At 44.7% G+C, this 27,949-nt stretch overlaps 1 protein-coding gene and 1 pseudogene across 3 annotated transcripts in view; one reads left to right on the top strand and one right to left on the bottom strand.

The window, feature by feature from the left end:
• The window catches only part of ERN1 (endoplasmic reticulum to nucleus signaling 1), a 97,261-nt gene that overhangs the window by 36,809 nt on the left and 32,503 nt on the right, over positions 1-27,949 (top strand). For all 3 annotated transcript variants that reach the window (XR_011071804.1, XM_068529848.1, XM_068529849.1), the window contains exons 3-6: positions 4,702-4,822; positions 23,417-23,450; positions 24,519-24,591; positions 25,885-25,957. Coding sequence is in view for 2 of the 3 variants with exons in the window: in XM_068529848.1 (XP_068385949.1) it covers positions 4,702-4,822; positions 23,417-23,450; positions 24,519-24,591; positions 25,885-25,957 (301 nt within the window). In the remaining variant the exon portion in view is untranslated. The remainder of the gene's footprint in view (positions 1-4,701; positions 4,823-23,416; positions 23,451-24,518; positions 24,592-25,884; positions 25,958-27,949) is intronic.
• LOC137755634 (large ribosomal subunit protein eL43-like) lies at positions 13,271-13,551 on the bottom strand (annotated as a pseudogene).

A 27,949-nucleotide genomic window follows, 5' to 3' on the forward strand; every position in this document is an offset into this window, starting at 1 on the left:
AAGAAATAGGTGGGTTTGTGTTAGAGGCTTGTTTCACTTGTTCCTGTGCTACCTAAACACATATCTGTCCCTTGTGTCCATAGTGCTCTTTACTGAAGACTTTTTCTAAACAAAGTTACCTCAGAACTTGTTTTAGAAGACTTTTTTTCTTACCTGAAATACAAGCAGTTGAGGTAATTAATGCAGGAGCAACTGACGCTGAGTTTAGAATATTAAGAGAATGAAATCGTCGGCGACTACTACCTTTTAATCATCTCTGTATGAGCAGCTGGTAGCTGCTTTCATGTCTTTGTGGGAAATGCAAAGCAAGTGGTGCATTTTATGCAGTGGTGTAGCTGCCGGACTTTGGGAAATCTTGCTTCATAATCAGAACATTGAACATGAGGATCCAGCCCCGGAATTATGTTTTCACGGGAGGGAGTTCTGGCTGAGCAGGGCGGCAGTGAGGACTGTTTTTACCACGGAATCAACATAAGTGAAATAAGCTGGTTTTACAGACGCCCACTTCCCTAGCATCATCTGGTCCGAATTGCCAGGTTCCACGGTCCTCAGACGGGGCATTTCCAGAATTGTTATGTCAGGGTCACCTCGTGTGAGAGGACGTATGTGGCCAGACTTCCATGAGGACCAATTAGCTAATGGATGTCTCGTTTTAGGCTGGACTAGATTCCCTGCCACTACCTCTACAATGTCACTGCAATTACTTTTTTAGAAGTCATTGTCGAAGCCGGGAGTGTATAACCCACTTGTTTGAAAAATGAGTCAGATTCCAGGTAATCAACTTGAAACAGATCTGCAGGATCAGCCTTTTCTTTCTGCTTTCAGGCTCTCTGGAAACTAGTTTGCATAACTCTAGGGCCTGCTGCTAATTCATCCATTGCAGGGAAGAGGGAGCACCGACAGGGTGAAGGGGATATGCAAGGTCATTATTGTGAAGCAGTGTCTTTAGATGTTTAGGTACAAGTAGTTCTCAGCTGTGCTCAATATCGCACATCGCATCTAGAAGCTTATTGAAGTCACGTGAGTTATAGCAACTATATCTGAAAGCAAACATTTTCATGCTTTAAAAAGCGCTGGGGGAAAAAGGCAGAAATTTTGTAATATTAATTTGCCTTGTGAGAGACTAACGCTGTTCAGGGTGGTTCGTTCTAATTTGAAAATGTCAAGAGCTTCAAAGAAGAGAAAAATCTGTCAGGTGTGATAGGGTCTGTGACGTGACTGTGGACATTGTGATTAATTCAGCGCTTTCAGTTGCTAAATTCAACTCCTAGCCAAACCTGGTCTTTTTGAGATTTTTAGAAGACTGTATTAGTTATGTGATTAGTGTTGTATTTCGAGTCACCAACCAACCATAGACAATTGCTCTTCCTGTGGTTTCCAAGATGCTCAAACAAGGCAGGTGGCTTTTGTTTCCACACTAGTAGTGGAGCAGCAATGATATGCTTTAGTAACTATTGGCCCCTTTTAATATTAATATTAATATCAGTACTGTGATAAGATGTATTGGAGGCATTTAGTTAATTATAGTTGTACTGTAGGCTTTAATAACAGCAAAACTTTTCTATTCTGGACACACACTCTCTGACTGGGAGACCTCTGTGTTTCTAAACGTTTGTCCCTTGTTTGGTGCATATCAGTGATCAAAGGTGATCAGGTTGCCTAATATCCTGAGGTGGAAAGTGCTTCTGGAACTTAGGGGCTCGCTGAAGCTCCTTTAAATCCCAGCTTGTCTTCTACCTGCTAACTTGTCCATCTCCTTTATATTTTATGAAAACTTCATTGCATAGTCCATGATCATATTATAGAAAATTTAGAAAATAGAGGAGAAAAACTATGGCTTTAATTTTACAATATTTTCTTCATCTTTTTTTTTCTATAGATATATTAAAAAATAGCTGTGTGTGTGTGTGTTTAGGACTGTTTCAGTCTCAAGGGACAGAAACCTAGTTCCAATGAGTTTAAGAGGGGAATTGATTGCAAGGATTAGGTGTCCATGGGCCCAAGGACAGGAGCTTGGCCAGGCCTGAGGAGCAGTGGAGGCCAGGGCCCCTCTCCCAGCCTTTCAGCCATGTTTCTTCTCAGGCCTCTTCCTTCCTTCCTCCCTCCCTCCCTCCCTCCTTCTCTCTCTCTTCCTTCCTTCCTTTCTTTCTCTCTCTTTCTTCCCTCCCTCCCCCCCTTTCTTTCATTCTTTCTTTTTTTCTTTCTTTCCCTTCCTTCTTCCTTCCTCCCTCTCATCCAGCTTTTTCCACATGGCGGAAAACATATCCACAGAAATCTCCCAAGTTTAATTGCTTAGTACTTCAGCCACCCAGATTGTTCAACCCAATTCTGGTGTGATTCCCAAGACCTTAAAAATGGTTGTTCCTAGGGTAACTATTTGACAGGTAGAGGGGATTTCCACCTGTTGGCCCCCAGATATGCATACATCTTCCCTTTTCATTTATTCAGTCTTCCACTGCCCCCACCTAACTTAATCCAGCCACCCCACATCAAGCTGCAGACCAATTCCCCTTTCTCAGCGACAGGCAGCCCGCCCACCCCTCCAAGTCCCATTTGGCTCCAGTCCTCAGTGATAGGGTCACTGTTCTCCAGGCCAGGTGCTCCGGGTGATGTGTGTTCCTCTGGTTCAGGTGTGAGCAGGTCCAGATGAGGCTTGTCACCATCAATACCCTGTGAACTAAAATAATTTTAAAACCCCCGAAGTAGTTGGTGTACAAGACCTTTGGATTCTGCCTAGGGCAGATGCTACCCTTGGGGCTTCCGTTTTCCCAGCCAGGTTGTACTGAGACTGATTTCCTAGTTGCAAAGGTAGCGTTAGAAGCAGACTCTTCTTCTTCATCTTTGAGGCTTTGCATGGAGAGTAGACTCAGCTGGCAGGGGTAAGGCTTGCCGTTAGTTTCCCTCATTCCAGGTGAGGAGCCCTGGCCCTGGGCAAAGTGGAGGGCGGAACTTCTTCCCCTCTAGGCCAGACACATGCAAGAGGTGAGAGGAAGTTCTCAGCTGCTTCGCCCCTTTGTCAGGGGGTTTCCACCTTGGAAAAGGAATGCAAGGACTGGAGTGTGTGTCCTGTCACCTCAGGCTGCCCTGGAGAGAGCCATTAATTGAACTTGCCCTTTTGAAGGATTAATTAGTGTCATCCTGGCTTTTACCAAGAGTGACCAGGTACTTTGGGATCAGGCTTCCATGCACAAGGTAACCCTCCAGTCTCTATGTTTCGTGCTAAAAGCCAGCCATACTCCTATATTTTAAAAATAGCGTTTGTACCAAAATTCAAACTGTCGCAGTGTAAGCAAGTTGCATTGGCCTATTTTTAATTCAAGACCTACAGGAACCAGCTGACTGGTGGGACAGTATAGTGACAAAGAAAGAGAAAATCTCATTACAAGGTGGCATTGCTGAGTGGGCCCAGACCTCAAAAGGGTGTTGTCCTAGGAAACCGTACCAGCTATCACCTGCTCATGTGTGTGTACACACACACACACACACACACACACACACACAGCTGCTCCCATGGAAACCATGTGGATGAGTGTACAGTTCCTAGCAAAGCTAGAGGACGGGCAGGCCAAAAAAAAAAAAAGAATCCAGTATAATTATAACCACAGTGCACATTAAATTTTGGATTCTATATTTTTCACATGATAACATATACAAGCATTTTTCTATATTGTAGATTCTTTCAAGTGCTATTTTAATAATTACATAATATTCCATTGACTTTGTCATAATTTGTTTCAGCCATTTAGAAGTTCAGGTCTTAAAAAAAAAAATTGAGGTCTTTCCTGTTTTTTGTGTTTGTAAATGGGCTGTAATGAGTATCATTGTGCAAAGAGCTTTTTCCATATCCAGAGTTATTTCTTTAGAATGTAGAAGTGGAACTACAGGATCAGAAATATGAGTACTTTTATGCTTTCCAGAAAGATTGCGCTAACTTATAATTTTCATTGCCAGTCAACAATGGGTGAGAAAGTGAATTTCACTACCTTTGGCTATTTTCTGTAAAATATTTTTTTTAATTCATTAAGCATAAGAAGTACATTTTGATTTAACTTATATTTTGATTATAAGTAAAGAATAATTTGGATTATGTTTTTTATACGTTTTCTTTTATAACATGTCTCTCTCAAAATCTTGGTGTTTTATTATTATATAAACTCTTTATGAGTTGATGAGAACTGTTTTTCCTATTTTGCTTTAAATACTTCCCCCAAATTCCCTGCCTTTTAAAATTTCGTAAGTGCGTGTGGGTGTGTGTAGGTGTGTTGGCATTCTTCTTTATCATGGAGTCTTGCAAGATAACCAGGTTTTAGAAGATAAAACATAACCAAGAGAAGGAAGTCGGTTAGAAAGCTGAGCATACTTTCTCTGTTTCAGTGGAGGCTGGCCTTGGATTATTTCGGAATCCCCATCCCTGACATGTTCGGTCATAAGCCCGTGTGCAGGAAGGATTGCTGCTCAGATAGAATAAGGCAACCTGGTTCTAGTCCTGACCCAGCTGTTGTCCAAGATGTTGTCCATCTTGTCAGTTCAGCAGCAAACCTTGATGGGAACTTAGGTTCGTCAGCCTCGGTTTCTTCATCTGTAAGGTGGTGGATTTTAGAAGGATAACTTTTGGGGTAAGGGAGGGGCCTGTCTGTGGTTGTACATGCCCAAGGTGAAGACTCATATTGACCACGTAGATTCTTCTACCTCTCATTGCAGATTTTTGGAAGTCCCAGCACTGTGACACTTCCTGAAACCTTGTTGTTTGTGTCAACCCTGGATGGAAGTTTGCATGCCGTCAGCAAGAGGACAGGCTCAATCAAATGGACTTTGAAAGAAGGTAATTTGGATTTAGTCCTTGGGTAACATGGCCATTTGCTCAACTGCTTCCAAGGAAACATTCCAGAAAAAGAGAAAAACTGTTATACATTATTTAATAAAACTAAAAAGGATAATAGAGTCAAGGATAAGAGAGGGGTTGCACTCAGAGGGTATGTTTACAGCTTGAGTTGTGATTATCCGCAAAGTGCATCAGTTGAGACGAGCTATATCTTTATTATTATTATTATTATTTTTGCTTCTGTCTGGATTTCATGTCTAAATGGCTCTAGGCTTTTCTATTAATAGTTCTGGCTGGTTGGTCTTTAGGAAGACATGCTGCTTTAAATTTTTTTTGAGTTCTAATGATTAGAATCTTGTAATCATAATTACAAGAAGGTATCTCCTCTAACCTCAAATTACTGATTTCTTTTTATAGAGGCTGAAATAACTGAGGGCTGTAAGATTTGACATTCATCCAAGTTAGTCACTTTATGGGCTCTTTACATCAAGGGAAGTAGAAGACTAAGCTTGTCTCTCATTTAATCTACCATGCTTCCATTTTATGATCTTGTCTTCCTGGTGATGGTTGGCAGCGTGGAGTCCCAACAGCTGGGAAATTGTATTCAATTCCCAAAGTAATCTTCCCGGATAAAAGCCAGGCAAATCCCAGGATTGGGGGCTTCAGAGTCATCTCTATTATGCAGTCCTGTCATAATTCTCCTTTGTCCCTAAATTCGGGTCTGACCGGTATGTTCTCTTTCGTCACTAATCTGTGACTCATTATTTTCCTGAGCACAACGAGTGTTTTCCCTTCATTAATAAAATGTTCCAAAACAGTATTTTACATGGAAAAATATTGGCGTATATCAGAAGGTCACACATCATCTTGTCAGTTCAGCAGCAAACCTAGTTACCATCCGTAGATGCTGGCAGCTGGGGTACCACAGACTGCCCTGCCTCACCTGCTGGGCCTGCTTGGATCAGCAAGGACTTTAAGTGACAGAAAGGACCAGGTCTCTCAGGAGTGAGGGGCCACAGGAAGATGGGAGAGCCCGGTTTTGGCAGTGCCTTACAGTCTCCCAGAATATTATCTGTGCTCTTCCTCCTCATGTTTATGCAGAGTTCTTTATATTTCAGAATTTCTGATTTTGTCCAGAGATGAAAATCAACAAGTCACAAAAGGATTGAGATAAACATTTTCACTGTTAAGTGTTAGGGCTGGTCCCTCAGTTTCAGTATTCCCAGGCAGGGCATTTTTGCCCCCAAGCCACTTCATTCTTCTGCTTTGCTTTTCCCTACATGTATTGTTTTAAATTGATCTCCAAGTCTTAATTTCTGCAAGTAGCCTCAGCTGTATCCAACAAAACTGTGTCCTGCCTCGTTTGTTACTTAGCCAAACATAAGAATCAATCTGGGGACTTCCCTGGTGGCGCAGTGGTTAAGACTCCTCGCTCCCAATGCAGGGAGCCCGGGTTCGATCCCTGGTCTGGGAACTAGATCCCACATGCATGCCGCAACTAAGAGTTCGCCTGCTGCAAATAAGGAGCCCTCCTGCCGCAGCTAAGACCCAATGCAACCAAATAAATAAAAAAAATTTTTTTTTAAATCAATTTGTTCTGTCCTGTAACTTAGAGCTTAAAGAATTTGCCTCCTTTTAAATTTAACACATGTTTAGAGAACTTAGTCTGTGAAAGATACTGTGTGGGGCACAAAAAAGAAAAAGACAGCCCCTGCCCTCAAGGAGCCCACAGTCGGGAGGGAGAAATGACAAATACATAGAACTTCAACCGGGAGCAGCCTTGTAACCGCCAAAGAGAGTGCTAGGAACTGCTGTGAGCCCGTGTCCAGCTGCGGGGGCAGGAAAGGCTCCACGCGTTGGAGCTGAGCCTTGGTGGATACACTGACTTTCAGTCGGGAGTGAGGCCTGAAAAGGAGCAAAGGAGGCACCAGGTCTGGGGTGTGGGGACTGGTCCGGTTTGGGAGGAGCTTAGGGATGGAGGTGGAGGGAGGGAGGCAGGGGGGATATTGAGCCCTGTGGTAGCTCTGAGCCATTTGTACTTGAGTGAACAGGAAGTTGGGAGCCATCGACTCGGCTGAGCAGGTGAGTGACTCAACAGGTGCTCTGCTTCCAGATTAATCCAGCAGCAGTGCATGGGACGACTAGAGACGTGAGACAGACCTGAGAAAGAGGGGCAGCGGGAAGGGAAGAGGTGGGAAGGATGAGAGGCGTGCCAGAAATAGAATCAGGAGAATCCAGCAACTGGTTAGGTAGGCAGAGCAAGGAGGAGATAAAAGACACTTAAAGGCAGAATTAGAGAAAGCCGATTAAGGCCTAGTAATTTCAAGTAATGAAATTCAATTCAATGAAATTTCAGTATGTTCTAAGTCTCATTGTTTTTCTGATAATAAATTGGCTTATTTTAGCTAAATTCAGCCCTGGGTAGCCTCTCTGTCTCTATTTCTATACAAAGATTAAAGATGGTAACATATAGAGACCCTGAGTTTTCAATTTAATTTTAATCTTGCAATTATAACTGAAGATTTCAAAATTGGTATTTCTAAACCATTAATACGTAAGTAGATTATAAAGGTATCCAGATACTGTTCTAGACCCTGAGGATACAGCAAAATACTTGCTCTCATAGAGCCTTCATTCTATGGGGGGAACAGATACAGAGATAAAGTACATAGTGGTAACTGACAAAGGATTAATCTCCAAAATATACAAGCAGCTCATGCAGCTCAATATCAAAAAAACAAACGACCCAATCCAAAAATGGGCAGAAGACCTAAATAGACATTTCTCCAAAGAAGATATACAGATTGCCAACAAACACATGAAAGGATGCTGAACATCACTAATCATTAGAGAAATGCAAATCAAAACTACAATGAGGTATCACACCAGTCAGAATGGCCATCATCAAGAAATCTACAAACAATAAATGCTGGAGAGGGTGTGGAGAAAAGGGAACCCTCTTGCACTGTTGGTGGGAATGTAAATTGATACAGCCACTATGGAGAACAGTATGGAGTTTCCTTAAAAAACAGAGCGAAGTAAGTCAGAAAGAGAAAAACAAATACTGTACACTAACACATATATATGGAATCTTTATTAAAAAAAAAAATGGTTCTGAAGAACCTAGGGGCAGGACAGGAATAAAGACGCAGACGTAGAGAATGGACTTGAGGACAAGAGGAGGGGGAAGGGTAAGCTGGGACAAAGTGAGAGAGTGGCATGGACATATATACACTACCAAATGTAAAATAGATAGCTAGTGGGAAGCAGCCGCATAGCACAGGGAGATCAGCTCAGTGCTTTGTGACCACCTAGAGGCGTGGGATAGGGAGGGTGGGAGGGAGATGCAAGAGGGAGGAGATATGGGGATATATGTATATGTATAGCTGAGTCACTTTGTTACACAGCAGAAGCTAACACACCATTGTAAAGCAATTATACTCCAATAAAGATGTTTAAAAACAAAAGTACATAGTGGTGATAAGAGCTGTGGAGGAAAGGAAAGCAGGGAAGTGGAACAGGGAGTGCCAGGTAGCTGGGCTGAGGTCGGGTGGGCGGGGCTGCAATTTAAAACTGGGACCCCCACTGAGAAGGTGCCATTGAGCAAGAACCCTAGGGGGCAGAGGAGTCTTTAGGCAGAAGGCACGGGTTGCGGGGGGCAAAGGTGGGTGTGCTTGGCAGGGAGAAGAAGGGCAGAGAAGTAGGAGTGGCTGGAGTACAGTGAGGGGAGGAAGGAGAGAAGTAAGAGAGGAACTGGGAGGCCAGTCATGTTAGGGATGCAGTGCTCCCTTACTGCATGTGTGTGTGTGTGTGTGTGTGTGTGTGTGTGTGTGTGTGTGTATGAAGTACAGTTGACTTACAGTGTTGTGTTAGTTTCAGGTGTACAACATAGTGATTCAGTTTTTTTTGCAGATTATATTCCAGTATAGGTTATTATAAGATACTGGGTATAATTCCCTGTGCTATACAGTAAATCCTTGTTGCTTATCTGTTTTATGTATAGTAGTTTGTATCTGTTAATCCCATACTCCTAATTTGTCCCTCCCCCGGCCTTCCTGTCCCCTCAGAATATTTATTGTCCCCACCACTGCCTGGAACACAATTTATAGACAGTAACCTACATATGCACACAGTTTTAAAAAGAAATATATTACCCAACTGGTAATCTGAAATAATAAAGTAGTTTTTAGTTACATGTATGTAATTTAACATGTAAAGGCTCAGACACATACTAATACATACCGACACTCCACCTGTGATTGAATGCTGTGCCTATTAACACTGACTAATAAAAATGCAGACTAAGATGGTGGCCGGATTTCCAAGATGGTGAACAATTCTCATAATATTCCAAACAAAAGAAGTACATCCTTACTTGATTTATACAGTAGTCACATTTTGAGAAGATTCATTGTGTAAACTTGTGCAAAAAGTGCTTTTGTGCTCCTATATAAAGCAGTGTAGGTTGTACACCCAGATAATTATTAAAGGTTTTTGGCCCACATGAGTGTCTGGCAGGACATAAGAACAGCCTACAGATATAGGGCAGTTTTCAGCTCTGCAGGGCTACCTAGCATTCCTGGCCCCCCACCAGGAGGGCCCAGTCTCTGGGACCACCAAGAAATGCCTTCACAGATTTCCTGAGCACTGCCTGTCGAGCAGTGCCCTCCCCAAGGAGACCACAGGTATAGGGCCTGGTGGCTGGCGTTAAGGATGTTGTTTTTTTCAAAGCCATTGGAGGAATCTGAGCAGAAGAGTGATATACCCCGTGTTATGGACTGAATGTTTGTGTCCTCCCCAAATTCATATGTTGAATAACCCCCCTCAATATGATGGTATTTGGAGGTGGGGCCTTTGGGAGGTGATTGAGTTTAGATGAGGTCGTGAGGGTGGTGCCCCCAGAATGAGATCAGTGCCCTTATGAGAAGAAGAAGAGAGCAGAGCTCACTATCCCTCCACCACATGAGTACACAGTGAGAAGACAGCTGTCTGCAAGCCAGGAAGAGGGCTCTCACCATAACTCAGCCATGCCAACACCCTGATCTTGGACTTGTAGCCTCCAGAACTGTGAGAAATAAATGTCTGTTGTTGAAGCCACCCAGGCCATGGTATTTTGTTATGGCAGCCTGGGCTAAGACACCTGGCCTCTCCTTTACAGGATCAGCAGGTGCTGTGTTGAGGCTGAACTGACGGGGCCAGGTGGAGGCTACTGCACTGGTCCAGGCAAGGGAGGACGTGGGCTTGGCCCTGAGTGGCAGTGGGGAGTCAAACTCAAATGGAAGAAACTTGCCGATGCAAACAGACCCCTTTAAGTCATCAAACTGGGGTTCTGTAGAGTATATACCTGTTATTCCACTTCATGGTTTCCTAACTGTTTACTTTTTTCAGGGGCCAACAGACTGGGAGTGTTTTTTTTTTCTTTCTACAGAGTGGTTTCGGCAGGTGCTTTTGTTCCTCAACCAAACACATGTCGCTGTTCCCAGAAATGGAGATTTCTCACACCACAGCAGCAAACTACACTTAGTACAGAAAACGAGTTTTATTTGTTTTCAGAAACTAATTTGAGTCCTGGCATTTCACCTTAGGTGTGATCTTTCTAAGCTGTGATTTTGTAACTGCAGCAGCACCACTGGCTGTCTCTGAAATGTCACCAGTGAACGTGGCTGAGTGTGTTTCATTGCTGCACTCCCAGCCCGAATACAAACGGAGAATGTTGCTGTCATGTTTTGTGTTAGATTCATTTTACAAAGCTTGCCTTCCTTGGCTTGGTGGAGTTAAAGGACTTTCTTCGGTATTGCCCCGGCCGGTTTAGGGCTTCTTACACTCCCCTTGGAATACTAGTTAATGCTAAGTTTGACTCTCAGATCTTCATCAAATTGCAGCTTATTCTGTGGCAACCCCACTCCCATTCCCTTCAATCTCCTTTCCAGTAATAGTAGGTATGGAGGACTGGGCCTAATTTATTTAGTTAGTTATTTACTTACTTATTTTTTTGGCTGCGTCCCGTGGCGTGTGGGATCTTAGTTCCCCGACCAGGGATCGAACCCGTGACCCCTGCATTGGAAGCGTGGAGTCTTAACCACTGGATGGCCAGGGAAGTCCCGGACTGGGTCTAATTTAGAACCATTCTTTACTAACTATAAAACTATGCTGCTCTCCCAGCCAGACAGGTCTAGACTCCTGAGATGTCCCCTGAATGCTTAATATTGGAGATTTCTTACGAGGGAAGGATTGAAACAAAATTAGTTATTTGAAGCTTGAAGAAAATCTTCCCACGTGACTTTCTAAGACCATGTGCCTCTTTTCATAATTCCTGCCTGTGCCGACAGTCACACTGCACCCAGGCTAGAAAAGAGTGATGCTCTGCTCCTTGGTCACCACGTCCTGTCCCCTGGACCCGTGAAGCGTCTCCCAGATCTGACTGCTCCTCCCTGTACCCCTCGCCAGTGTCTTAGCCCCGCTCTCGACGTCCACCTCCTGGATTCACATATCAGTTTCCCGACCGCCATCCCTGCTGCCTGCCTCACGCTCCCATTCACCCAGCACGCAGCCCCTGGACATAACCCTCTAGAAGGATGACTTGGACCGTGCTGCACTCCCTGCTGAAATGCGCTTGGTGTTGCCTGTGGCAGTGCTACTCCAAGTGTGGTCTGCCCACCCCTGTTCCTTGTCCGCGAGAAGTACAGAAAGGGAGTGTTAGCCTCATCCATGGTGGGTTGGAATTTTCAACAGCCGGCCCTTCACCACAGTTAGTTTGCGAAGCACCGGACCCCGGGGTGGAGTCTAAGCTCCTTAGCACACGTGCAAGGCCCTTCCCAGTCGGGCTGTCACCCACCTCTCCAGCCTCAGCTGCTTGCTGCCGCCACGATATCCTCTCCAGGTCTCGGAGACATCGGACCTTCGCTTATGTCCGTTCCCTGCCAGCAGCCTGCGATGTTGGGCAGGCCCCTGTTTATCCATTAAGGCCCCCTTCACATCTCACCTCCCGGACTCCTCCTGCAGGGTGACAGCCTCCCTCATTGAGCTCCGGGGGCACTTCGTTGCAGCCTCTCTTGTGACGCTTCCTGCTTGCTGTGAATTTTTTTTTACATTTGTCTTCCTACTGGACTTCTAACTCCTTGAGGGTGGGGTCCCTGGACAGGGAGGGATGCTCTAGTAAACTTCTGAGACACCCAACACTGACTCAGGTCCCAGGGAACCCGGAGAAACAGGTGAAGCTGGGCTTTGCCTCCTCAGGATGTACCGTCATGGAAGTTTCCAGTTCCAGTTTCTGATCTTGAGTTGCAAATGGCTTTTTGTGACTTTCTGCAGTTGGTTTTCTGTCCTGTCCTTCAGGCAGTGCACACGTTCCCCTGAAGAGTCAGAGCTTTGCCCTCAGAGGTGTGAGGGAAACATGGAGAAGGGGAGGTTGTGAAAGGGATGACTTTTCGTTAGTAGTTCTAATCTGTTTCCTCTTAAGGAATTTTCTAGACTTAAGGTATGCATCACTACCTTTCTCCCTCATTGCTTAAGCACGAAAAAGGTGTTTATTTGTTCTCCATTGTTTCGGAGGACTGAAAATTAAGTTTTTGAGAGGGGCTGTGTGAGAGGCCTGTTTCTGCTTTTGAGTCTCTTGAAAAAGTATTTTATCTCTTTCTCTTTTTTGTGTTTTATATTTTATCATGAAAGATTCTAAACATATACAAACATAATTATATAATGAAGCCTCTTGTACCCATTACTCAGCTTCAGTAAGCACCAGCTGGTACCCAGTCTCGTTTCTCTGTACCCCCATTCACGTCCCTCCCACACACCTGGGATTTGCTTCAGAATAATACGTCTCACCGTACGGAGGGGCTTATAAATAGCAGTCATCACACACAGTAGCATAGGTTTCATCTCCAGCGGGTGTTCTCTGCGGCATTGCTTGGAATGTATCGGAATACAGTTGTGAATGTTGAAGCACACGATGAAAGGCCAGTTTTGGCTGTGACTTTGTTACTGTCTTCTTGCTCATCTTTGGATGAACACTCCCATGGCTCAAGAATGAATTCTGTGAAGTTAGTGACATCCTGAGAGGCACTGGGGCGTAGTTCCATGCATTAAATTGTCTTATCCTCCTTCACAGCTGGTTATAGCATGCAGTGTGCTTTTTTGGGTCTGAGTTACTTCTGCTGAGGTGAGGATGAGTAAGACCATAGAGTTCGACAGCCTTTGGTATGGGTGGTTTTTCAGATTACGTTGGTATTTCTACAGGATCGTCTTTGTCACACATGACATTTGGTGACTTACAGAGATTCCCCTGCAAGAAAACTCATGGCATCCTCCCCCAGTTCTGATGAGATTTGGAATTTCACTGTGGATTTTAGGAGCTTCTGATTAGATGTCCATTTTATTTTATTTTATTTATTTTTGTTACATAAATTAACCCATGAATCATAGGCTAGCAACATTTCAAAGGGTGGCGCTTCTACTGGTCCTTCAATTCCTTCAGTCTTCTGATGACAGACCTTACTGCGACGGCAGGTGGTATTGTAGGTCCAGGCACCACCAGCTACCGTTTTCATGCAGGAACCACAGTGCCAAATGCCCACAGCTTGTCTCTTCATCTTGGTTTTGCCACGGAAGGAACAAGTGTACCTGGCGTGCTGGCTGATTTCAATTTTCTTCACCATTTTCCTGAGGGATGCACCGTAATATGGGGTCCCATATTTACCCACGATTCCGACTGTCTTGGTGCATTTAGCCATGTCGCCATAACCTAGGTCCGAGCCCAGAGAGCTAGATGTCTATTTTAAAATGCTGTCCTCAAGAAAGCTGAACTTCGAGGAACATTTGAGACTTGCCACCTTACAACTTGGACCTAACAACTTCAAGGGGAGTTTAAGGCACAGATAACCAAAGTTCCTTCCCTCTGGAGGGAGGAAATGAGGATTCCCCGATTGGTTCACTTGAGTGCATGAACCATATTGGGGAGACTTAAGTTTTGAGTTAAGGGTGTGGGACTTCATTTGTGGTCTTTTGGTCCTAAAATACCTTTCAGGAGGGCCAACCCAAAACATTTCTGGTCGCTGCTGGAGGTGCACTTAGAAGGGTCTGGTTTGCAGAATTTCTAGCTGTGTCACGACATCTAACCTGTACCTGGAGAGGTCTCCCAGTCAGAGAGGCAGCTGGTTTTAAATGCCAGGTGTGTCGGGGCCAGCTGGGCGGTTGTGCTTTAGAAAGAAGGGGTGAGGAGGAGCAGGGCAGTAAAGCCAGTGCCCATCTAGATGCCTCCGGAGAAGCAGTGTGTTCCAGAAATATTGATGCTCATCTAGGGAAGGGAAGAGAATGATCTCATAGGGCTCCTTGAGCTCCAGTCAAATGGGCAGCCTGTTCTGGCGGCTTCTGTAATCAAAGCAATCTTATTCCTTCCTCCGTGAAAGTAGGTCTGCCCAGAGTCTCCTCCAAAGAGGGGCTGTCGGTCCCAAACAGCGGTTTGAGACAATTATTTAAATTGTGGTTGACTTCATCAGAGGCATTTTTCTGTGTTTGGGGAAGCCTGAAATAGTGCTGACAGGGTCCTTCTTGCTCGTCCCCTGGGTTTCTCTTCTCTCTTCCAGCCCTGTGACATTGTAGGATCAGGCTCTCAAGATTTATACGACAGCTAAGGGCAGGCAGGAAGAACAGGCCTTTCTTTTTAACCCCCTGGAAAGGTATGCCTTAAATAGCTTTTTTTTTTTTTTTTTTTTTTTTTTAGCTCCTCTTCTTAAATTTTTTTTTCATTTTAGAAAAACTTCAACACACACAAAAGTAAAGAGAATAGTAAGAAAGCCACATGCACCCAGCCACCCAGCTTCAGTGAAGATCCACACGTGACGTCCCCCTCCCCCCTCCTCCATCATTTTGAAGCAAATGCCATATCACTTTTTCCCATAAATTTAAGTAATTTTTAAATGTGAGTCAACAAACGGAGCTACACCTGGGCAGTTCTTTTTAGCTTTTATCATGTAGGTTTTCGTGTGGAAAAGTCCTTCTCGTTAGGATAAACTTATCAGAATGATTATATCCCACATGCAGTATTGGATATCTTAAATTATCGACTTCCTTTCATTCTGCAGACAGCATTACCTGCTAAGTATGAGGGGAGCAAAGACCCGGGCAGCAGTTACACAGGAGTTCACGCTCTGATTATTCATTGAACTGTCATAAGCCCCAGGCACTTTCCTGTGTGTATTTCACAAGAAACAAAATAGATAGTCCCTGCCCTACAAAGTGCTTAAAATTCAATCCAGCCCCCAGATCTTTGAGAACCAGAGAGGCCACATGCAATTAAGTGCCTGTCCCCTGAGAAATGTGGTAAGTGCATCATAAGAACTTACCAAGGGAATTAATTCCCTGGTGGTCCAGTAGTTAGGACTCCACACTTCCACTGCAGGAGGCCCAGGTTTGATCCCTGGTCAGGGAACTAAGATCCCACAAGCTGCGTGGCAGCCGAAAGAAAAAAAGAACATACCAAGTGCAGTAGGCGTTCAGTTTCTGATTTCCTGGAGAAAGGGGCATTTGAAGGACAAGCGGAGGTAGATAGATGGAGTTGGGGCAGGTAATGGTGAGCACAGAGGCTGACATGAAAGCATGGGCTGAGTTTGGGGAGGAGATGTGATAAAGAAGAATTGGGCCCAGGTTTTACAGAGCCTTGAATGCTTAAGGCCTGTGGTTCCTTTGTGTGCTGAGGGGGCCCTGGGAACCACAGCAAGCTCTCGAGGCACTGCAGCTAGTCTTAAACTTTTAAGAGAAATTCAGCAGTACTCCACAAGTGTCAAACACCACGTGGGCCTGAGGTAGTTGGTACTTTCAACATTAGATTGTGCTACTTTCCTTTCAAGGATGTGTCTTTGCACAGCTGAGTTTTGGGCCGTCGCTGTGATACAGTTCAAATACCACATGAAAATCAACATGGAATGGTAATGAGAGTGGCTGTGTCTAACAAGAGTGTAAGATTTGGAATATGTGCAGCGCCCAACAGGTACACACATCCCGCTAGTGAGTAATTATGGTTAAGAATGAAATAAACATTTCTCTTTCAGTTTACGTGTAGTAGTATTTTTTCCCACATGGCCTCTAAGTTGCGAGGCCCTAAATACTTAAATCGTTTGGACCTAACCACTTAATAAATGGAACCATTAGGTATTTCTTTTGGCCTTGGGCCTTGTGAAGAAATTACCGAGACCCTAAGGGTGCTGTGAACCAAGAAAGTTTGGGAACCTCTGACCTGAGCCACAGAGATGGAAGGTATTCAGTCGGCAGAGGGGAGCCGTTGTAGGATTTTACGTGGAGGAAAGACGAGCAGATTTGCCTTTGTCAGCCCTCGGGCGGTGGGTGGAGTGCATGTCTGAAGGGCAGAGATCCGAGACAGGGAGCTTGGTTAGGAGACTGCCGTAGAGCCAGTGGGAAGTGGTGACTGCCACATTTTGGTGAAGGAGAGGAAAAGGAGGACATAGATTTTTGAGAAACGTTTAGTAGGTCGAATCTTATAAAACTCAGGATCTAACTGAATGGGAGAGGGTTAGAATTAAGAGAAGGGGAGGGGAGTCAGGAGAACTCTGAGCTTCCAGATTGTGTTCCCCGGGTGGAAGTGGGGTCAGCGAACCGATCTGGGGGATGCAAAAGGCGGAGCAGGTTCAGGATGGATGACAGGTTCGGGGGCTGAGAGCCTCCATAAGCAGTTGGAAGTGGGACTGGGTCAGGGGCTCCACTGGAGAACGTTGTCAGATGTCACGTGGAGACCTAACGAGAAGGATTTGTCAGTGTTTATTAGACTCGGCCACTGGAGCTTGACACTGGCAGTTTTGACCTTATCCTGAGGGTAGGGGCCAGAGAGCAGTGCCTTGAGAAAGGTATGGAAGGTGAGAGGGTGAAACAGAGGATCCGGAGCATTGGTTTCCCAGTATGGCTCAGAGTCAGGATTACCTCACGTGTTAAAAATTCAAATTTCCTGGCTCTACCTACAGAATCAACTTCCTGGGGGAAAGACCTAGGAATCAACATTTAAAAAACTATAGGCAAAAAAAAAAAAAAAAAAAGGTTCTGAAGAACCTAGGGGCAGGACGGAAATAAAGATGCAGACGTAGAGAATGGACTTGAGGACACGGGGACTGGGAAGGGTAAGCTGGGACGAAGAGAGTGGCATGGACATATATACACTACCAAATGTAAAACAGATAGCTAGTGGGAAGCAGCCGCATAGCACAAGGAGATCAGCTCGGTGCTTTGTGACCACCTAGAAGGGTGGGTTAGGGAGGGTGGGAGGGAGACCCAAGAGGGAGGAGATATGGGGATATATGTATATGTATAGCTGATTCATTTTGTTATACAGCAGAAACTAACACACCATTGTAAAGCAATCATACTCCAATAAAGATGTTTAAAAAAAAAATCTTTCTGGAATTTTGATAGGAATTGCATTATACTTGTATATCAATTTGGGAAGAATTGGTATCTTTTCTATGTTGAATCTTCTATACTATGAACATGGTATGTCTCTGCATTTTAGATCTTTTATTTCTCTCATCAGCATTTTGAAGTTTTCAACATGTAAGTCTTGTCCCTCTTTTGTTTGATTTACACCTAAGTATTTTTTTAAGAACTGTACATGATACTGTGTTTTTAATTTTGATGTCAACATGTTTATCAGTTGATTTTTGTGTGTTAAAAAAATTTTTTAAAAGATAAACTCTAGGCAACTTACACATTGCTGGTGGGAATGCAAAATTGTACAGCCCCTTTGGAGGACTGTTTGGCAGTTTCTTGTCAAGTCAGATGTAAACAGTATGGCTCAGTCATTCTACTCCCAGGTATTTTCCCAAGAGAGATGAAAATATAGGTCCAAAGACATGGACACAAATGTTCCTAGCAGCTTTATTCACGTTTTACCAACCAAAAATTGGAAATAACCCAAACATCCATCAACAGATAAATAAACAATTGGTGGTATGCCCATACAGTGGAGTACTATTCAGCAACAAAAAAGAACAAACTGATACACTCAACATTATGGGTGAATTTCAGAAACATGATGCAGAGAGAAAGAAGCCAGACACAAAAGAGAACCTCCTGTATGAATTCCATTTGTGAAATTTTAGAACAAACATAACAGATCTGTCAGTGGTGTCTGGGGTGGGGGTTAGGGTATTGAATCTAAGGGGATATGAGAAAATGTTTCAGGGTGATGGAAATATTCTGTATCTTGATCGTGAGGGTAACTACGTGGATGTGCGTGTTTTTCAAGACTCATCGAGGGAATTCCCTGGTGGTCCAGTAGTTAGGACTCTGTGCCCTCACTGCCGAGGGCCCAGGTTCGATTCCTGGTCGGGGAACTAAAATCCCACAAGCCGTGCAGCATGGCCCAAAAAAAAAAAAAAAAAGACTCATCAAACTGTACACTTAAAGTGGATACATTTAGGAGAGAACGGGGAGCATGTACAAAGGAGGCAAGGGGACCCCAGAGGTTTGACGTGTTTGTAGGCAGAGGGGAAGGAGCTAGCCAGAAGGATTTGAAGATCCTTGGAGACAGGATACCGTCTGGGGGCTTTAGATGTGTGAGTGTGAAATATCTGTGAACATGAAGGTGAAAACGTCCTTTTATAGAGATGTAAAGGGAAGGGTGGGGTTGGGCAAACCTGGAGGGTGAGGGGTAGGAAGTTTCTGAGAACTCGCTCTGCCCCCCTCACTTCCCCTGTGCCACAGAGGGGAGTCATGTGCGGAGAGGAAGTAGCCTTGAGGCAAGGAGTGAAGGTCTGAAACACCAGCTGTGAGGAACGGGGAACAGAGGCCAACCAGGAAGTAGATAAACATATCTCCTATGACATGGGGCCCAGCTGGCCATACGTATATTTTGGTATCTCCACAAGTGATTATAGTGTTTTCTTCGGCAGTGCTCAGAAGCCTGGGCAGAGGAAAGGGGATTGCTAGGTGTATTCTGGGTTGAGGGTTGATAGAGCATAACTGCTGGATTGTAGAAGTGATCAGCGATGGATATCGCAGGGCAGGAGTGGAAGGGGGAAGGAAACTAACATTTATCTATTGCCCCATTCAGTAAATATATTGAGCAGCTCCTGTGTGCCAGGCACTGTTTTAGATGTTGGGGGTATAGCAGGCAGCAAAAGATAAATCCCAGCCCCCTTGGATCTTACAGTGGCCAGAGTCAGACATTAAAAAAATAAGCAAAATACACAGTACTTTGGAGGTGGTAAGTGTCATGGAGAAAAATTAAGCAGGGAAGAGGGGTAGGGAATCCTGGGGGGTAGGAGATGGTCGTGGAAGACCTCTCTGAGATGGTGACATTTGATCAAAGACCTCGGCCCAGGGAACAGTAAATGCAGAGGCCCCGAGGCAGGGGCAGGCTTGGCAGTATTCAAGGAATACCCTGTATTCCAGCATGGCATTCCAGCATTCCAGCATTCCTCCTCACCAGAATAGAGCGAGGAGGAGATAATCGGAGAGTGCCAGGGTGGGTGTGGGAGGGTGGGATTGCGTGGGATTTGTAGGCCACTGTGTGAACATTGGCCTCTGCTGAGTGAGATGGGACCCATCAAAGGATTGTGAGTGGCAGGGAAGCATAACCTGATTTACGTCTTTAGAAGGATCACTCTTCTCTATCAAGGCACTTGGTTACAGTCTTAAGAAATATTTAACCTTCTTTAATCCACATGGAGATGCTGCATGAGTTTGGTGTTATTATCTCGATTTCTTTCTTTCTCTTCACTAATGAGGAAGTTGAGGCTCAGAGAGATTTGGCAGAGTAGGATTTAAGCGTAGGTCTTTCTGATCCCAGAGGGCACACAGACTAGGAGAGAAGGGAACGCTTGAAAGACAAGGGGTTCCAATGATGTTGAAGGGATGCTGGGAGTAGGAAACAGAATGATGGAATAGACCACGGAGTTTGGCTTCTGATGGTAGGTGCTGGCGGAGAAATGAGTGTCAACAGAACGGTTTGAGGCTTGCCCGCCTTCTAGGAGAATGGCGTTAACAAAATAGGGTAGTCAGACAAGTCTGGAGAGAAAGATGGAGGGTGTGATTTGGGCAAGTGGCGGTCGAGGTGCTGGCAGGAGATAGTGGAAATGTCCAGTCGGTCCGGAAAGAAGAGCTCGAGAGATGGGGACCTAGAATTTTTCCACTGTGGTTATGGTTGAAGCTACAGAGGTGGATGTGCTCTCGGAGAGAACTGAGGGGAGAACCTGGAAAAGTTCCTCCCTGTTGGAGTAGGGAGTGGGGAGGAGAGGGGAGAGGAGTGGGTGGGAGAGAGAGAGGGAGAGGTGAGTGAGAAATCAGTGCAGTGCAAGGGCCACAGAGGCCAGGAGGTGGAGAGACTCAAGGAGGGGAGGGATGAAGCCCGTGGGCTGGGGCAGCAGGCACGTGGGATAGCCCGCGGGGTGAAGGGTAGAGCTGTTGGTGCTGATGGACTGAGAGCTCAGGAAGGGAGCAGAGTGAAGTGTGCGGTTGGGGTCCAGCGCAGAGGGAGAAGGTGTGAGGTTTGAGAGAGGATGGGATCGAGGATGAAGGCGAGAAAGGTATTCTTGGAGAGACGAAAACTCACTTCTTTTGTAGATACAAGATGTTTACATTTATTTTGAGTCGTTTCTGCCTCAGATTGAAAAGGAGGATTCGATCAGCACAAAACAGGAGCCATGAGTGTCACCTGACCTCACCCAGGTTTCTCCAAGGGTAAAGGTTGTGCCCTTTCAGGTCTGAGCTGGATGGACCCTGGAGGGGAACCGAGTACAGTGGCTGCTCCCAGGGAAGCAGTGGGCAGATCTGTTTCTGTCTTAATCTTGGAGACCAAACACTGATTTCAGCTTTTTTTTTTTCGTCTTCTGATACCTTTACCTTTACCTTGAGTAACACCCATTTTTATACTTGTAAAGTAACCCTTTTTTTTTTTTTTTTTTTTTCCTTCTGAAAGTAAAGCAGCTTTGTGAGATGGCTTTTATCCTTATCGGTCCCCTATAGATAGAGAGGCTTATTTTGTACCAGTGTTTGTTTATAGCCTTAGGGTTAGGCCACTGTTTCTTTTCACAAGGGTGATTTTTTTTTTTTTTTTTAAGAGCGAGAATCTTGCCTGATACCAGTTCTCATTATTAAATCCAAAACAACTCCTTTTTCGTGTTAGGCTTTCAGTGCACGTTTTCAGATGGTGCCTTTTGCTGGCTTTTCAAATATTTTTATCTTTTAACCTTTTCTGTTATGGAAAATTTCAAGCATATGTAGAGAGAACAGTAAAATGACAGGCCAGTGTTGTCAATTCTATCTTTAAACATTTGTCAACAGGCTGCCATTTTTTGTCTTATCTGCCCCCTCCCCATATGATTTTTTTTTCTCCTGTAGTATTTTAAAGCAAAGCTCAGGTTCAAATGATTCTTTAAGGGAAAAAAATGTGTGGAATAGGTCACAGTTACACATTTGCTTGCCTGTATCGGAGCTGTGTTAACAGTCGTGCTGTGACATGGCCTGCGGCTCTGCAGATGTTTATTCCAAGGGCCCTATATTATGCGTGGATGAGAAGGTACCCCTGCTGGAGTTCATGTCCCCTTAAGCCTAGGAGAAAGCATGGCTCTTCAACACCCATGTAGGTGTCTACCCATCCTTCTCTGGCTTCTGCCGGTGGCCTGTGTCTTAACTGGAACCTTTCTGGTGCAGGGCACACTTTGGGACCTGAGGCCTCCGTGTCAGGTGAGCAGTGAGTAAGCTCTAGAAAACCAGGAAAGTCTGCTCCAGAGGACGAGACCCTGAGAGTGAGCAAACACTGTCCAGCAAAGATAAGCTCAGGAACAGGAATCGAAATCCCATTGGTCTCCACGTCTTGTTTCTGGTGAATGGCTGGGATTTGGTACTGTCCTCTTCATCTGTGTTGATCTGCGATACCTTTAAGTGGCTGAAATGAACAAAACCGACGCCCTCTTGACTGCTGTGTTTTCTTTGGAATATGCCTTCTTGCTGTCCCTGGCGTGCACGGCTTCTGGGCTGCGTTGGAGGAACTGGGTTATAATTGCTCCCTGACTGTTTCAGTAGGGTGAGTGCTGTGTGCCCTCGTTTCCTGTCTCTTGCATCAGTCTGTTTGTGAGAGTGTACCGAGAGGTGATTAATGGGAACAATAAACATGTGCTTTCTGACTGAAAGTTCCTCCTGTTTCCTGAAATGCTTTTGGTTTTAATGAATTGTTTGTTTGCTGCCCACAGACCACATGTGGTGTGTTGTTGTGAACACCCATATGCCTTCTTGTCGGAGCCGGGGCGTGTAAAGCAAAGTCAACAGATGATAAGGCTTGGAAGAGTTTCCTTCATCTGAGAATCCAGGCTGACCCAGGGAATTAGACAGCTGTCTATCACCATAAGCAGAGCCTGTATCCAAAATCATATCAGAGTATTTGCCGTCCTCGCCCCCAGCTTTGAACTTTTGTGGGCAGCGTGGCCTATAGCCTGTGGGGTCTTGACGGCTGGAAACGCCTCATCGCTGTGTGGTCTTGTGCCTGGGGATTTAGCTCTGTTACAGCAGTGTCAGTGGCCTCTCCCACCTCCATCCACCCCGTGGAATCAGGCGCGTCCTCTTGATTTGTGCCCAGGAGAACCTAGGGAGGAATTCTGCCACTCAGACTATTGCAGATATTAAAACTGACTTGGAGAAAAAACTTTTTTTCTGATTTCAAAAGTAATGCCTACTTTTGTAGAAATTTTGGGCAATATAGAAAAGGTGGGGGAGTCATTTCTATTTCCAACAAAGATAACTTACAGTTCCCACTTTTTTTTTTTTGGCCTTTCCATCTAGTTTTTTTTTAATGCATATTGAAGGTTTTTCTCCTCAGCTGCATGAAGACTCTAGGTACAATGTTATCTTTTCTCCTGAACATAACAGTATAAAGATTTATACATTTTTTTAAACTTTATAAGCCCTTTCAGAAGCCTTAATTTTCTACCAAGTGGACAGTCCATAATTTAACCATATCACTGAATAGTTAGGTCATTTGTGATGCTGCTGTAAGGATCTTTGTACTGAAAGCATTTTCCACATTTTGTGTTGTTTTTAAACTAGATTTTCTAGAAATGGAATTAATGGATCGAAGGGAATCAAGAAGAATGAACACTCAGGGCTCTAAAATTGTCATATTGCCGCCCCAGAGGCGTGTATTTACCACTTACCATCCAGTCAAATTCTCATCAACAGCCAAATTGCTTCTTAAGTCACAGTTTTGCTTTTCCCAATGGGAGTATCTAGCAGCAGGACAGGCATCTGACCAAGGGATGGTTTAGGTTTTAGAAGTCCTTGACGTGTCAGATAGCGACATTGTGACCCATTGTCCACTGCGGGTTGTCACCGGTGTTTCCTTCTATGCCCGTCCCCCAAGTTAGAGGCACGTTTCCTGGCAGCAGTGCCCTTCTGCTCTCAGGCCTCTCTCCAGTCTCGGCAACAGTTGTAAGAGCTTACATTTGTGTTTCTGTGTGTGAGTTTTCAAAAGTGCCTTCACATACGTTATCTCATGTAGGTAAATTTATCGGTCCATCTTGTGAGCTAGTCCTGGGAACTCTAGGAATCTTGATATTTTAGAGTGTCTGACGATGCCTTTCTTGTCGTTCTTTTGCACAGATCCGGTCCTGCAGGTTCCAACACACGTGGAAGAGTAAGTTTTCTGATTTGCTGCAGCACTTCCCTTTAATTCATTTTCTATTTTATTCAGTCAGTGTTTACGAAGCTAATTGCTGGGAGTACACGTATGCATAAACTTAAGGTAGAATGAGAGTGACTGAGACATAGGAAGTCTTACAGGTGCTTTGAAAGAAAGAAACCTGTGTTGGGGAGAGGGTGGTCAGTTCCCTGGGGGGCGGGGTGGGAAGGCAATGGTATTAAAAAGGCTTATTTGAGATGTAACTTAGGTCGAGTTTTGAACTTAAGCTTCCCAAGTCCTCAGGAGGGCCCAGGGGTCTTTAGATCTCTCCCTCTTCACTGTGCTTAACCGTGGAGAGGAGACAGGAACGTGACCTGCTACTAGAGTGTGTGTTTTGGAGTAAAAGTTGGATAGCACCTCCAAGATGATAGCACCTCAAATGATGCTATAGACTCATTAGAGGAAAGATTCAACAAGGGGTTTCTGAGTGATGCGTCATAGTTCAGTCGTTAGCAGGTTAACTTTACAAAAGAGCACCTCGAACCTGCTTCCTGGGAAGCTACTGAAGAGACCTTGACCCGTCCCCTTGGCAGGTTCTTTCTCATGTCAAGCTTTCAGAGTCTGCTTTTACTGCCTCCTAAAAATGAATGTTTGTAGAACACCAAAGGCAGATTTGTTCTCCCTGTTTACATACCATGCCATGCTATTAAATATTCATTGTTGAAGTTCTATATGCAACTGACTGGGAAACTGAAAAGCAGACTTGCTGGGTCCTTTTCACTCATTTTACCTTCATCCAGGACGCTTTGACGGAATGATGATTTAGTCTTCTGTGATTTTGTACTGGTTTTCCTTTGTAGGTTGCTTTTTTTTCACTCTAGTATAGAGCACCAGAAGGATATTTTATTATCTGCGGCTAAAATGAAAGAGCAGTGGATGGAATTGTTTTACACACACACATACACACACCCCACTCCCCACCAACCCCACCAACCCCACCAATCATGGCTTTGCATGGCTTTGGTATTTTACTCTGTGCCCTGGTCTATAATCTATCACTGATACTTATTGCTTAACCTCTAGGCCTGCGTTCCTCCCAGATCCCAACGATGGCAGCCTGTATACGCTTGGGGGCAAGAATAATGAAGGCCTGACGGTGAGTGTATTTAGCTGCTTTGTACTCCGGAGGCTCTAGACCACTGACCTTCAATTTAGCTGCACGTTGAGATCACCTGAGAGCTTAAAAAAAAATTTCTGGGGATTCTGAATCAGATGGTCTGGATTGGGGCCTGGGCATCAGTATCTTTTCACAGCTTCCTCAGTGAGCTTTTAAATGTACAGCTCAGAGTTCAGAAACGTGGATCTGGGCCAGCAGGTTCTCATGGCTCAGCCAGCACACAGGAGGCGCTCAGCAGACACCGCCAGGCTCCAGACTGGAAACCTTGCAACGACTTTCTGATCCTCAGAAACATCTGGGGGAAACCCAGTCGTTACCGCCTCTCCGTGGCATTTTTCCTTTGCTAAGGCTTAGTTTAAACATCAGGATGATGGGGAAATCCACATTATTCGTTATTTAAAGTTCTGTTTACTAAAGCTCAAGAGAAATCTTTGCTTTCTTGGAGAGAAAGGTGACAGCGTCGTAGAAGCAGGTATCTGTGGAACGGTTTCAAGAACACAGAATGTTCCAAAAATAAAGTATTCTGAAACAAACATTAACCAAAAGAGCTTGTCAGATGTCAGTTGTAGACTCAGAAGAATCGGTTTTATGATGAAATGCAGTTGAAACATGTGGATTGCTCTGAGTTTCTTTTCCTGGCACCTACCATAACTTCCTTTTAATACCAAAAGACCCAATTTTCTTCTGTTTTTCAGTAGAGAATTATTTGCTAGAGAAGACACCAAAACTTCTTTTCCTGCCTCAAACTCCTGTGTTGCCCATGGGTGATGACTTCTCCTTTCCCTCGAGGCTTCAGCTGGGCACCGAGGCTGCTTCTCTTCAGAATAGTCTCATGGCTCACTCCCAGTCTGAGGAGCATTTTCTATTCAGTCAAGCCAGCTCTGGGACAGTTTTCCAAGACAGGACAATTCTTCCTGCCCGCCCCCCTTAGAATTTCAAAGATTGTGTAACTCTCCATATTTGTATGTCTTTTCGGAGAAGGTTTGTGTCATCCCCAGGAGCGCTCTGGACAAGAGACTTTGAGGGGCTTGTCAAGTAAAAGAATTCTTGTTTATAATGCCCAGAACCTGGGAGCTGAGGGCTTGTCCAAAGTGGATAGGGGAGCCTGGGGTGCCCCTTCTCCCTGGTTTCCAGTTAGGAAAACTCCCATCTACCATCAACAGTGCTCCTCCCCTTTTAGCAGAATTGGGTAACAGAAACTGTGCAGTGAAAATGTAATAATTGCACAAGGCTTGGTTAACTTTTTTTTCTCTTTTCCTTTTTTTTTTAAAGAAACTTCCCTTTACGATCCCAGAGTTGGTGCAGGCATCCCCGTGCCGAAGTTCGGATGGAATTCTCTACATGGGTAAGGGTTCCTGAAACTTTGATCCCTTTTGGAAATGAACCCCAGAATCTGGGAAAGTGGCGTGTCTGAGAGAGAGGTGTAGAGTCACTCCCCCACTGGCCCTTCTGGGAAAGGTCTTTCTTGCCTCGGTTGTGCTGGTTCACGCCAGGATCAGCTGACCTATTAAGAAAGGGTTCCCTCCACTTGGGAGCAGACTTGACACCATTAGGTTACTCATTTAACAAGCTTTTAACTGCTGTGTTGACCTACCCTTGCGATTTACAGATTGCAACTTGCAACGTACCCAGAAGCAACTGGATGAAATTTAAAGTGAATACCATCGTCTGAGCCAAGAAAGGGAAGCCAGGCTCTGCCTATTAATTATAGGGCTTTCTTAGTATTTCCTGCTATCAGAATATTGGATAAAAACAGCACTTAACAGCTTGCTTAGATAAGCTGCCTTCATACCTACAGGGGTCACATCTTCAAAGCATCAGATCAGCTGCTTTTCTTTTACCATGTTGCTGCCAAAGTGTCAGTAAAAATGCATTTGTAACACAAATGAGAGCTGTATTTGTCTTGAAAGCGTAGTAGTAATAATATCCTGTATTTATAAAGCAGCTTTCTTTCTGAGGAACTGAAAGTGCTTATTGCCTATTCATGCCTCGGGAGCTTTATGTGTGTTTCTGGGCCTCAAGCGCAGGCCCAAGCTGGATTTTAAGTTTTTGTCTAAGGAGACTGGGGCTCTTGCTTCCTTGCACACCTTCAGAATGAGGAAGCCCCCAGCCTGGGGATTCAGCAGAAGCGATCAACACAGGCTTTCTCTGTCTTCTGGGCCATGCCCCGGGCCCCTGTGAACATCTTCTCACCATCTGTGTCACTGTTTTCTGTCTGGTCTTCCGGCTCTGACCAGCAGTTCATCACTTAGGGTGCATTTAAAGTTGTGGCAGTTGGCCGATCCATCCATTAAAGTGGTAGCTGAGTTATGCAGACTGTGATGGTCCTTGAAGTAACCAGAAGGGTGCCAAGCCAGATGGAAAGGGATCCTGGTCACAGCTGTTTGGTGATGTTTTCTCTCTATCTTCAGATCTTTTTCATATTAAGATTTGTCTTTGAGAACGGAAAGTCAGGATCCACGGACAAGTTTCGGACATGTGCTACCTCTGTTAGAACTAAGTGTAGCTTTAGCAAATTCTAATGCCCTGTGATCTTCCTGGCATCTTGGTACTGTGCTTCCAAGAGTCCCTTGATAATAGGAAACTTGGCCAATAAGGTAGGAAGAGACAAGTGACAAGAGACAAGGTTTGTCCTACAAAGCAAGCCTTACAAAACAGAAACATGTGCATCACAGTGAAGGCGTTGACCTTCAGGTGGGAGCTGTATTTATCTTGAAATCGCAGTGGTAATAATATCCTGTATTTAGAAAGCAGCTTTCTTAGGAACTCGCCATTACTAGGATGCTCTGGTGTATATAACCATAGGTACTGATACATATGCTTTGAGCTTTCCTAATCGTGTTGTTTGGCTATGCTCTCCACCTGTTTATACCTTGTAATCAGCTGAATGAGGGGAGGGGTATAGCGTGTGGCTGGGCAGTCACTTACTGGCTGGGGTCACGGTCGAGGTAACTTTGGCCTCATTAGCACCAGGTTGCCACCAACTCTACTGCCGGGTCACAGGTACCAGCTAATTAAGAGTTATAAACAGTAACTGTAGATCCTCTTTACATGAGGGCTCATTAGTAGGGACGTTGAGATATATGAATGATGGTTACCAGGGAGACAAGCCCCTGGGTACATTTCTGGATTTATATAGATCCTAGTCTATGGGAAAAGGATTGCCTTTACAGGCCAGATTTTTCATATTTAAAGCCACTCATCAGAGCAATAAAATCTGTGAGTTATTAACATTATTAGGCTTGGAGAAATTTTTATACCATGACTAGGTTATTAAGTTGTTATAAGACCCAGTGGTCCAAGAGGTTTTATTATCTCCACATTACCATTAACCTTG

Source organism: Eschrichtius robustus, chromosome 20, assembly GCF_028021215.1.
Source record: "Eschrichtius robustus isolate mEscRob2 chromosome 20, mEscRob2.pri, whole genome shotgun sequence".
NCBI lineage: Eukaryota > Metazoa > Chordata > Mammalia > Artiodactyla > Eschrichtiidae > Eschrichtius > Eschrichtius robustus.